The sequence below is a fragment of the Citrus clementina genome, unplaced genomic scaffold, assembly GCF_000493195.1.
Source record: "Citrus clementina cultivar Clemenules unplaced genomic scaffold, Citrus_clementina_v1.0 scaffold_5, whole genome shotgun sequence".
Taxonomy (NCBI): Eukaryota; Viridiplantae; Streptophyta; class Magnoliopsida; order Sapindales; family Rutaceae; genus Citrus; species Citrus x clementina.
Window position 1 is genome coordinate 9,873,597 of NW_006262201.1, and position 12,141 is coordinate 9,885,737.

The following is a 12,141-nucleotide window of genomic DNA, read 5'->3' on the forward strand; positions in this document are numbered from 1 at the left end:
TTAATTTTTTATGAAAAATCTATATTTGATAACATTAATGTTAAATAGATATAACTAATAATATTATTTAATCATTAATTCATTCATTATTAGTCTTTCAAAAATAAATTAATTAATTATCTTTTCAATTTCCTCAAAAAAATTAATTATTTAATGTTAGAATATTTGACTTTTAGTATTTCTTTTAATTTCCATTAAAAACTTTGTAATCTCAAAAATCAGTAAATAAAAATTTTTTTTCCTCACTTCTCTAAAAAGAAAAATATTATATTCATTGGTTCATTTAAAAAAATCAATTTATAGAAATACAAAGTCCATTTCTATTATCTGATCATTAATTTATCATCTCAACTTTTTATATTCTATCATTCTAAATATCCTATTTGAAAATAATATTATTTGTATTTATTTGATTGTTTATTTTGTAATAATTTTAATGGAATAAAAAATGTCTTCTTAACTTTTTTTTTAGGTTTTATTTTTAAAATTCAAGAATTACAAATGAAATAAATTTTGAGCTTTTTTTTTTATTTCTTTGAGTATTGAAATTGCAAAACAAATAGAGGCCTCATAAAAAAATTTCGCCTAAGGCCCCAAACACTCTAAAGCCGGCCCTGCCTTTACTATGCATGTCCATCATAGTCCGATAAGCAAGCATATAAAATTTTAATCCGGACTAATTCGTCCAATTTCCTCATAACATGCATTACGCTCTCCATAGCACCTGCTCTGCAGTAGGCATAAAGCATGCAATTTAAATCACATTTGTCATGCTTGACTTCAAAATACCCAGCCAATTTGCCTCTTCAACATCAACCGGACCACCACGTCCTAGTTCTTCCGGTTCCCTCAATCAACATCAACCGTTGATTGTACGATGCTTTAAATCCTATGGTTATTATTTTTTTCCATATTTTTAATTTCATGGGGTTTATCAATGGAACTGGTGCGTAGTAGTCGTAGCCTTAATTAATTTAGAATACTTTTGAGTTGCGTTAACAGGCAGCAGTCACAATCAACTTCATCGCTTTGTAAATTTCCATTACCACAGAGTCAACAGTCAGGCTCATGAAAAGAAATTATTTGTATTTTTCTTATTAGCATAAAATAAATAATGAAATAAAAATAAAGATTTTAATATTTGAATTTTGATTTAAGTCCTAACTTATGTGTAGCTAGAGGCGAAGTTTTGAGAGGACTAGAAAGATTGAACCCAAGTCTCTACCCTCATATTTTATAAACACAGACGACATTGTTGGATATTTGTTTCTAGAAATGAATATGATAATAGAAGATAATTAAAATGGACTAATCCAACAATTAGGCGCTCCTTCTTTAAGCTAACCCAATAATTTGGAACTCATTTTTTTGTTATATTTACTTTTTTATCCTTGTAACTTTTTTCTTTAAATGCCACAGCTCTAATTTCTATCCTCATTTAATTTAAATGGGTACGATTTGTCAAATGCGATTTAAATGGGTGGTGCATGTATACTGAAAGTAGCCCTTGTGCTTAGCATGCTATGAACCATGCTTGAATAATCGAGTATAACTGCATCCATCCTCATCTTGTAGGAATTGGAATGATCCTGACTTAAGAATATGCATATACTGACGACTTTTATTCTCAATAAAAGCAACATATATAAATATCATTTTCTTTTCATTTATAGACCTCGATGAATGGGGGAGTTTATTATATTATAGAAAAGCGATCCCCCAATAGAAAGAAAAGTCTGGCCAACATCAACTGAAACTGCACTCTGGGAATTCATCAGCCTTTGGTGCTGTGAAAGCCATGTGTTTGTCCTCCAAGGGCATGGGCTGAAAAAGCCATGTAGAAGCTACATCCATAGTCTCTTGGTTTTGAGCACCGTGCCCATCTCCGTGTAGATACATAAAATGGGACATTCTCACAAGATTCAACATGAAGTCAACTGTATTTTGAGATAAGGGAGAATCTTTATCAGCTCTGTATGCATTCACCTTCTTCCACATCTGTCTCATCATATCCTTGATGTGTTCACGAGCAACTTCCTCCGAGGCACCAGTTTCATGCATGTAACACTGGATTGATTTCGGAACATCCCCTCTCTGTATCTCATCCTGATGAATTATTGGGGAAAACAATTACACAATCAATTCGTGTATAGAGGATTAATTCAATTTCTATCTTCTTAAGAATCAAAAGAAAATAAAAGAAAACATACCGACGAAGTTCCCAAATCATCTTGAAGACGAAAAATCTTGCATGACCAGCGAACGAAATCTGGATTGCTTTCTAGAAATTCTAGTTCCTTCTGAATGATTGGATTTGTACCAGAAAGGTACGCACTCATTGTTACTATAGGGCCTGCTATTGACACCAATCCATTTTCCAAGAATTCTCCCAGTGTTGGTGTGTACTTACTATGGTACCATTTCGCCTCCACTAAGCCGGCTTGTATTAAGCCAAGCCACTGATGCACATGAAATAGAAAATAAAGCTAGTTACAATTTATTATTTTTGAGACAAAAACATCGTAATTTAAAAAGGATAAATCAAAGGAACGGAACGGCGGGAGAGGCAAAATTAACATTTTACATACTGAATTTTTAATACTCCGAAGCATATCAAAATCCTGTTGTTTGAGTACGTAATAAGCAAATTCATTAACAAAGTTGTAAAGCGCAAAAAACCACAATTTCATGTAGTCCGGAAGGTGGTTCAAAGCATAATGGATGTCCCACCTGTAGAAAAGAGAAAAAAAATATTATAAATGGTCTACTAATTTGAGTCTTGAGAAGTAGCAGGCACCTAGCTTGCAATTGAATCAATCGATTAAATATAACATTAGTTTGCCAACAAACCTCTCAACAGCAGCAGTGAATAGCTCAAGTTCGTCCAAAGTTCCATAAACATCATAAATGTCATCAATCACTGTAATTAGAGCTATTGCAATTGTGACTGTTTGGGAGAAATACGTCGACGAGACCAGGCATGGTGAGCAGATATCTGATGGCAGAGTTCTGCGAACCGGTGTGTTCCGTAAAAGCCTGGTGCGCGGGGGAACAGGAGCAAAAATATCCTGCTCGTCCACGAGCACGTCATCCGCGAGGCAAATTTCCTGTAAGAGGCATAAGGCCATTCCGGCTAGAGGTCGAGAGGCGAGGAGACCCGGTCGACGGCAGTAGGCAAGGCATGCTCTCCAGCCCGAGAATCTAGGCACGACAGCCACGCTTTCCCCAGAACCGTGGCGTAACACGCAAGATCCCACGTTTGCCCATAACGCAGCAGTCGGAGTCCCATACCGTCCCCCAAAAAAGCGGAAACAAGATCTCACAAAACCACGACAGCCACGCTTTCCCCAGAACCGTGGCGTAACACGCAAGATCCCACGTTTGCCCATAACGCGGCAGTCAGAGTCCCGTACCGTCTCGAAGAAAGCAGAAAACTGGGATTCAAAGGAAGCCTATAAAAAGGTAGCCAACGAAGGTAAATGGGTTAGCATTTTTGAGATTAGAAAAGAAATTCTAAAAGAGAGAAAACAACCTAACAACCATAAGATTTGTGGCAAGTGTTCCCCGAACCTTCATATCTGACTTGAGCGTCGGAGGGTTTGCGCCGGGAAAACAACCGGCGTACTCTGACCTGTCTGTGTGCGCAGGAACCTCTGGAGAAGAAGCCTTGCGAGGAGACCCCCTGGTCGTGATGAAGTTGATCGAGCAGAGATCCTGGTCGTAGAACGAGGAGAACCGGAATCTCGCATCAACATTTTGGCGCCGTCTGTGGGGACCAGAGCAAAAAGCTTCTGTTGATAGCAAGAAGAGGGGTGAAGCAAGTGAAAAGCAATGGAGACAGGAGGAAGTAGTGCACAAGGGGGTGATAGGAGGCTTAACGATTCCGTGACGCTGAGGGAGATAGTCAGTGAAGCACGGGGAAAAGTCATGTTCGACCGGATGGAACGGATGGAAAAGCAAATGGAGACCTTGACAACCATCCTGCATGAGCTGCGGAGCGAGCGAAGGGTAACCCAAGAGGGAAGGGTGAGAGGCGGTGGAGTGGCACCAGGTCCCGATAGTGCGGGGAGAAGTCAAACCACTGGGAGATTTGGTGGTGAGAGAGGTAACGTACCTCTGCGGGGACAATTTCATAGAGAAAGAGAGCAGTCCCCGGCAAGACAGACTGGTGACGAGGACGACGGGGTGGTGAATGCAGAGGAAACAGAGTTGAGGCAACACTTGCATGATGTAGAGCAAGAGTGGGATCAAGTTGCAGCACGTGACCCTGGTCGTGCAGTGCAGCTGGAGGAGGAAGTGCGCAGACTAGCGCAGATAATTGACGACATGCAAGGAAGGAACAGAGCCCCTGGTTGGAGGATAATGCTGGACGGAGAATCACCGCTCGCAGCAGAGATCATGAGGGCAGTTATTCCGAGAGATTTCCGCCTCCCAGACCTCAGATACTCGGGAAGAACTGATCCGCTGGTGCACATAGAGCGCTTCAACGACATAACTGGGGTACAAGGATTATCTCAATCCCAAAGGTGCAGGGTGTTCCCACTATCCCTTGAGGGACGTGCACGAGAATGGTACAGGAAACTCCCTCGGGGCAGCATTAAAACCTTCGAGCAGATGTGCCAGGAGTTCGCGGAGCAGTTTAGTGGGGCAATGGCACCGGAAGATGACATGATGGAGCTGAAAAGCATGAGACAGGGGGAGCAAGAAACCCTTCGGGAATTCATCGAGAGGTTTCATCGGACTGTCCTCGACTTGGGAGCCTTCAACCACCCTCAGGCGTTAAGGGGATTGAAAGAAGGGGTGAAGATAGGAAGGCTGTGGTACAATTTGAGAAGCCCAGCTATTCAAACGTATGCAGCCGCATACGAACAGGCTAAGAGAGACATCGAGATTGAAGAGGAGAAGGCTGCACGGATTAAGATAGACCAGTTAGAAGGGTTGGGGAGGAAAGAGAAGAAAGCATTACCGGGGAATGGGCTGATCAGGAGAAGGGACCACCATGCCTCCGGTAGTGGAGCAGGAGGTCGGGTAACCGCTTACCAGCCTCATCAGAGGCCACCACAGTATCAGCGCAGCAGGGCGCAACCTCCTCGTTCCCCAGCTAGGGAGCCTTGGAGAAGGCATGAGTCGGCATCTGGTGGTCTTCATCAACATCCCCACGGTAGCAGAGCGAGCAGACCAGAAATACTTCCACCGCCCCCAACTCAGAGCGGGGCAAACAGAGAAAGAGCAGTGCACCTGATCGACCAGAACCCGGACTATGGGCGGTACACTTCCTTGAAGATGTCCCTGGATGAGGTGTACGAGGCCATAAAGGATCGAGGGCTGCTGCACCTCCCTACACCAATAACAAAGCTACCCAACAGGAGGGATAGAGGACGTTATTGTAAGTTCCATGGCACCCATGGCCATACCACAGCAGAGTGTAGAGATCTCAAGACCCAGGTCGAAGATTTGGTGAGAAATCGGTACCTGGACGAGTTTATGGATGGGACTTTCCCGATGGTGGCCACAACAGGTGAAGGGGAGCAGAGTGGTAGAAACTTGAGGCGCGAGCAGCCCGCAGTGAGGGTGATAGCTGGGGGCCCAACATTGGCCGGAGATTCCAACAGATCGAGAAAAAATTATGCTAGGTACGCCATGACCAGTAAGAGGTACTCTTCAACACCCCAGCAGCCAAACGAGCAAGGGTCAGGCAAGTGCCAATCATGTGGACGGATGAGGATGAGGAAGGGATTCTATACCCCCACGAGGATGCTTTGGTCATCAAGGCTATTGTCGCTAGCAAGAAGTTTGACCGGATACTGATTGATACAGGGAGCTCAATTGATGTGTTATTTAAGTCAACCCTGGAAGAGATGGGAATAGCCGACCGGAAGTTGGAATACACCAATACCTCCTTGAAGGGGTTCGGAGGAGGGAAGCTGGTCCCTCTGGGCGTGGTCGAGCTGCCTATCACAATTGGGAGCTCCCCGACAGAAAGAACAATGGTACTGGACTTTGTCGTAGTGGATGAGGAAGGTCCTTACCAGATGATCCTAGGTCGGCCATTTTTAAGGATGAGCAAAGCGGTGTTGTCCAACCATTATCTAGCTCTGAAGTACCGGGTGAATGGGGTAGTAGGAGTGGTACGAGGAGACCAGAGGATCGCAAGAAGCTGCTACTCCTCGGCAGCAAGGGAAGCAATGCAGATAACATCCCTCGATACCCGAGTGGAAAACAAAAAGGGCAGACAAGAACCTGTAGAGGATCTGGAAACGGTAAGCCTGGGACCAGAGAACCCGGGAAAGACGATCAGAATCGGGTCGAGACTTAAGGGAGAGCAAAAGCAGGAGTTGGTAAAATGCTTAGAGGCTCATGCTGATGTGTTTGCTTGGACACATGAAGACATGCCAGGGATTGACCCTGAGGTAGCATGTCATAAGCTGGCAATAAAGAAAGGTGCTCGGGCAGTAAGGCAGAAGAGGAGGTGCTTCAATCAGGAGAGGTATGAGGCTATAAATGGCGAGGTGGAGAAGCTCTTGAGAGCAGGGTTCATTCGGGAAGTCAGTTACCCTGAGTGGATATCGAATGTGGTGTTGGTAAAGAAGGCAAACGGCAAGTGGAGGATGTGTGTGGATTTCACAGACCTCAATAAGGCGTGCCCAAAAGACAGCTTCCCTTTACCAAAGATCGATCAGCTAGTAGATTCAACGGCTGGACATGGTCTGCTTAGCTTCATGGACGCGTTCTCGAGATACAACCAGATCCCCATGTACGAGCAGGATGAGGAGAGCACGGCTTTCATCACTAACCAAGGTCTGTTCTGTTACAGGGTTATGCCATTCGGTCTCAAAAATGCTGGGGCCACCTATCAAAGGCTGGTGAACAAAGTCTTTAAGCCATTGATTGGGAAAACCATGGAGGTGTACGTGGATGACATGATCACCAAGTCCAAAATCCCAAAGGAACACGTCAGACACCTCGAGGAGACATTCGAGCTTTTGAGGAAGTATAAGATGAAGCTCAACCCGGAGAAGTGTGCTTTTGGGGTGGAGTCAGGGAAATTCCTTGGATTCATGGTGAGCCATAGGGGGATTGAAGCAAATCCCGAGAAAATCCAGGCGATTGTGCAAATGACGTCTCCTCGTAACCTGAAGGAGATGCAGAGCCTCACGGGGAGGTTGGCGGCGTTGAGCAGATTCGTATCCAAGGCTACAGATAAGTGTCAGCCATTCTTTCAAGTGATAAGGAGGGGAAAGAAAACGGAATGGACCCCAGAATGTGAGGAGGCCTTCCGGAACTTGAAGCGATACTTGCAGCAAGCTCCGCTGCTGTCCACACCGAGGGAGGGGGACAAGTTATATCTGTATTTGGCGATATCGGATCGGGCCGCCAGTTCTGTTCTGGTGAGAGAGGAAGAAGGAGTTCAGTATCCGATATACTACACCAGCAAGTCCCTGCTCGACGCTGAGACCAGAATCCCAATCCTCGAAGAATCAAAGGCATGCAAAGGCTCGACAAAGTCTCAAAGCCTGTCTTATGGCGAGACAGAAGCCAAGCATGCCAGGATCTGCTCGACCACGAGAAGGCGAGCAGACTCCAAAGCATTCGAAGAAATTCCTGAGGCATGCAAAGGCTCACCAAGTCTCAAAGCCTGTCTTATGACGAGACAGAAGCCAAGCATGCCAGGATCTGCTCGACCACAAGAAGGCGAGCAGACTCCAAAGTATTCGAAGAAATTCCTGAGGCATGCAAAGGCTCACCAAGTCTCACAGCCTGTTTTATGGCGAGACAGATGCCAAGCGTGCCAGGATCTGCTCGACCGCGCGAAGGCGAGCCGAATCCCAGGCATTGAAGAATCTTCAAAGGCGTGTGGCAAAACCATGAGCAAAGTCGGAACCTGCTCGTCTAGACAAAGACAAGCAGATTCTCAAACGAAAATCAGCTCATAATTACAACACAAGAAACATTTTACAGCGCCGAATCCCGAGGGTCTCATAACCGTCGGTTTGAAATTCAAATGGAGGGGGGGATTTCTGCCACGTCACCTCGTCCGCAATTAAATGCGACGTGATTCTTGGCAGCCTTTTCCAATCCCACGCGAGCGAGTACTAACGAGTTTCTACTGCTGGTCCACTACATTACCCAACACCAGAAACTGGGGGACCGGTGTTTGGGAGAAATACGTCGACGAGACCAAGCATGGTGAGTAGATATCTGATGGCAGAGTTCTGCGAACCGGTGTGTTCCGTAAAAGCCTGGTGCGCGGGGGAACAGGAGCAGAAATATCCTGCTCGTCTATGAGCACGTCATCCGCGAGGCAAATTTCCTGTAAGAGGCATAAGGCCATTCCGGCTAGAAGTCGAGAGGCGAGGAGACCCGGTCGACGGCAGTTGGCAAGGCATGCTCTCCAGCCCGAGAATCTAGGCACGACAGCCACGCTTTCCCCAGAACCGTGGCGTAACACGCAAGATCCCACGTTTGCCCATAATTATAACCAGAAGGTGAACATACGGCAATTCAGGGTCGGAGACTGGGTACTGAGAAGAGTGAATCAGAGCACCAAAGATTCGACTCAAGGAGTTCTGGGACCGAATTGGGAAGGGCCATATAGAGTCAAGCAGATAGCGGGACCCGGAGCTTACAAGCTGGTTCGCACGGACGGCCACGAGGTGAAACGCCCATGGAACGCATCACACCTCCGAAAATACTTCCAGTAAGACTTGTTCACATTTGAAAGCTATTTTTGCTCATGCTCATTATCGTTTATCTTTCACGCTTTATGTCCAAACAATTTCATGTAAGTCGAATCCTGCCATTAATGGAACGTCGAGGAATTTCTTTCGCTTGAAACCGAGAAAATTCCCAAGGCATGCAAAGGCTCATCAAAGTCTCAAAGCCTGTCTTATGGCGAGACAGAAGCCAAGCATGCCGGGACCTGCTCGGCCACGAGAAGGCGAGCAGAATCCCAATCCTCGAAGAATCAAAGGCATGCAAAGGCTCGACAAAGTCTCAAAGCCTGTCTTATGGCGAGACAGAAGCCAAGCATGCCAGGATCTGCTCGACCACGAGAAGGCGAGCAGACTCCAAAGCATTCGAAGAAATTCCTGAGGCATGCAAAGGCTCACCAAGTCTCAAAGCCTGTCTTATGGCGAGACAGAAGCCAAGCATGCCGGGATCTGCTCGGCCACGAGAAGGCGAGCAGAATCCCAATCCTTGAAGAATCAAAGGCATGCAAAGGCTCATCAAAGTCTCAAAGCCTGTCTTATGGCGAGACAGAAGCCAAGCATGCCAGGATCTGCTCGACCACGAGAAGGCAAGCAGACTCCAAAGCATTCGAAGAAATTCCCAAGGCATGCAGAGGCTCATCCAAGTCTCAAAGCCTGTCTTATGGCGAGACAGAAGCCAAGCATGCCAGGATCTGCTCGGCCACGAGAAGGCGAGCAGCATCCCAATCCTTGAAGAATCAAAGGCATGCAAAGGCTCATCAAAGTCTCAAAGCCTGTCTTATGGCGAGACAGAAGCCAAGCATGCCAGGATCTGCTCGGCCACGAGAAGGCGAGCAGCATCCCAATCCTTGAAGAATCAAAGGCATGCAAAGGCTCATCAAAGTCTCAAAGCCTGTCTTATGGCGAGACAGAAGCCAAGCATGCCAGGATCTGCTCGGCCACAAGAAGGCGAGCAGCATCCCAATCCTTGAAGAATCAAAGGCATGCAAAGGCTCGACAAAGTCTCAAAGCCTGTCTTATGGCGAGACAGAAGCCAAGCATGCCAGGATCTGCTCGACCACGAGAAGGCGAGCAGACTCCAAAGCATTCGAAGAAATTCCCAAGGCATGCAAAGGCTCGACAAAGTCTCAAAGCCTGTCTTATGGCGAGACAGAAGCCAAGCATGCCGGGATCTGCTCGGCCACGAGAAGGCGAGCAGAATTCCAATCCTCGAAGAATCAAAGGCATGCAAAGGCTCGACAAAGTCTCAAAGCCTGTCTTATGGCGAGACAGAAGCCAAGCATGCCAGGATCTGCTCGACCACGAGAAGGCGAGCAGACTCCAAAGCATTCGAAGAAATTCCCAAGGCATGCAAAGGCTCATCCAAGTCTCAAAGCCTGTCTTATGGCGAGACAGAAGCCAAGCATGCCAGGATCTGCTCGGCCACGAGAAGGCGAGCAGCATCCCAATCCTTGAAGAATCAAAGGCATGCAAAGGCTCATCAAAGTCTCAAAGCCTGTCTTATGGCGAGACAGAAGCCAAGCATGCCAGGATCTGCTCGGCCACGAGAAGGCGAGCAGCATCCCAATCCTTGAAGAATCAAAGGCATGCAAAGGTTCGACAAAGTCTCAAAGCCTGTCTTATGGCGAGACAGAAGCCAAACATGCCAGGATCTGCTCGACCACGAGAAGGCGAGCAGACTCCAAAGCATTCGAAGAAATTCCCAAGGCATGCAAAGGCTCGACAAAGTCTCAAAGCCTGTCTTATGGCGAGACAGAAGCCATGCATGCCGGGATCTGCTCGGCCACGAGAAGGTGAGCAGAATCCCATTCCTCGAAGAATCAAAGGCATGCAAAGGCTCGACAAAGTCTCGAAGCCTGTCTTATGGCGAGACAGAAGCCAAGCATGCCAGGATCTGCTCGACCACGAGAAGGGGAGCAGACTCCAAAGCATTCGAAGAAATTCCTGAGGCATGCAAAGGCTCACCAAGTCTCAAAGCCTGTCTTATGACGAGACAGAAGCCAAGCATGCCAGGATCTGCTCGACCACGAGAAGGCGAGCAGACTCCAAAGCATTCGAAGAAATTCCTGAGGCATGCAAAGGCTCACCAAGTCTCACAGCTTGTTTTATGGCGAGACAGATGCCAAGTGTGCCAGGATCTGCTCGACCGCGCGAAGGCGAGCCGAATCCCAGGCATTGAAGAATCTTCAAAGGCGTGTGGCAAAACCATGAGCAAAGCCGGAACCTGCTCGTCTAGACAAAGACAAGCAGATTCTCAAACGAAAATCAGCTCATAATTACAACACAAGAAACATTTTACAGCGCCGAATCCCGAGGGTCTCATAACCGTCGGTTTGAAATTCAAATGGAGGGGGGGATTTCTGCCACGTCACCTCGTCCGCAATTAAATGCGACGTGATTCTTGGCAGCCTTTTCCAATCCCACGCGAGCGAGTACTAACGAGTTTCTACTGCTGGTCCACTACATTACCCAACACCAGAAACTGGGGGACCGGTGTTTGGGAGAAATACGTCGACGAGACCAGGCATGGTGAGCAGATATCTGATGGCAGAGTTCTGCGAACCGGTGTGTTCCGTAAAAGCCTGGTGCGAGGGGGAACAGGAGCAAAAATATCCTGCTCGTCCACGAGCACGTCATCCGCGAGGCAAATTTCCTGTAAGAGGCATAAGGCCATTCCGGCTAGAGGTCGAGAGGCGAGGAGACCCGGTCGACGGCAGTTGGCAAGGCATGCTCTCCAGCCCGAGAATCTAGGCACGACAGCCACGCTTTCCCCAGAACCGTGGCGTAACACGCAAGATCCCACGTTTGCCCATAACGCAGCATAACGCAGCAGTCGGAGTCCCATACCGTCCCCCAAAAAAGCGGAAACAAGATCTCACAAAACCACGACAGCCACGCTTTCCCCAGAACCGTGGCGTAACACGCAAGATCCCACGTTTGCCCATAACGCGGCAGTCAGAGTCCCGTACCGTCTCGAAGAAAGCGGAAAACTGGGATTCAAAGGAAGCCTATAAAAAGGTAGCCAACGAAGGTAAATGGGTTAGCATTTTTGAGATTAGAAAAGAAATTCTAAAAGAGAGAAAACAACCTAACATCCATAAGATTTGTGGCAAGTGTTCCCCGAACCTTCATATCTGACTTGAGCGTCGGAGGGTTTGCGCCGGGAAAACAACCGGCGTACTCTGACCTGTCTGTGTGCGCAGGAACCTCTGGAGAAGAAGCCTTGCGAGGAGACCCCCTGGTCGTGATGAAGTTGATCGAGCAGAGATCCTGGTCGTAGAACGAGGAGAACCGGAATCTCGCATCAACACTTCTGTAAAAGGCGGAGTTTGCACCTAAGAATAATTTAATATACATGTGATTAAATTGTACAAGTTATGTAAATTATAAAATCAAATCTTTGATGTGTGTGTGTGTGTGTGTGTCTGTC

The 12,141-nt window shown here is 47.0% G+C and overlaps 1 protein-coding gene across 1 annotated transcript; it reads right to left on the reverse strand.

The window, feature by feature from the left end:
* Positions 1-1,681: 1,681 nt before the first annotated feature.
* Positions 1,682-3,389, reverse strand: LOC112097880 ((R)-limonene synthase 1, chloroplastic-like). Its single transcript, XM_024183473.1, has 5 exons — positions 3,380-3,389; positions 2,851-2,947; positions 2,589-2,730; positions 2,211-2,459; positions 1,682-2,106 (listed from the first exon to the last, which is right to left on the reverse strand). The coding sequence occupies exons 1-5, from the start codon at positions 3,387-3,389 to the stop codon at positions 1,747-1,749; spliced, it is 858 nt and encodes a 285-aa protein (XP_024039241.1). The 3' UTR covers positions 1,682-1,746.
* Positions 3,390-12,141: the final 8,752 nt, after the last annotated feature.

Coding starts and splice junctions, on each gene's coding strand:
- LOC112097880 (XM_024183473.1), bottom strand. Junction 2,731..2,850: donor TTCACTGCTGCTGTTGAGAG/GTTTGTTGGCAA, acceptor TCTTTTCTACAG/GTGGGACATCCATTATGCTT. Junction 2,460..2,588: donor TTCGGAGTATTAAAAATTCA/GTATGTAAAATG, acceptor CATGTGCATCAG/TGGCTTGGCTTAATACAAGC.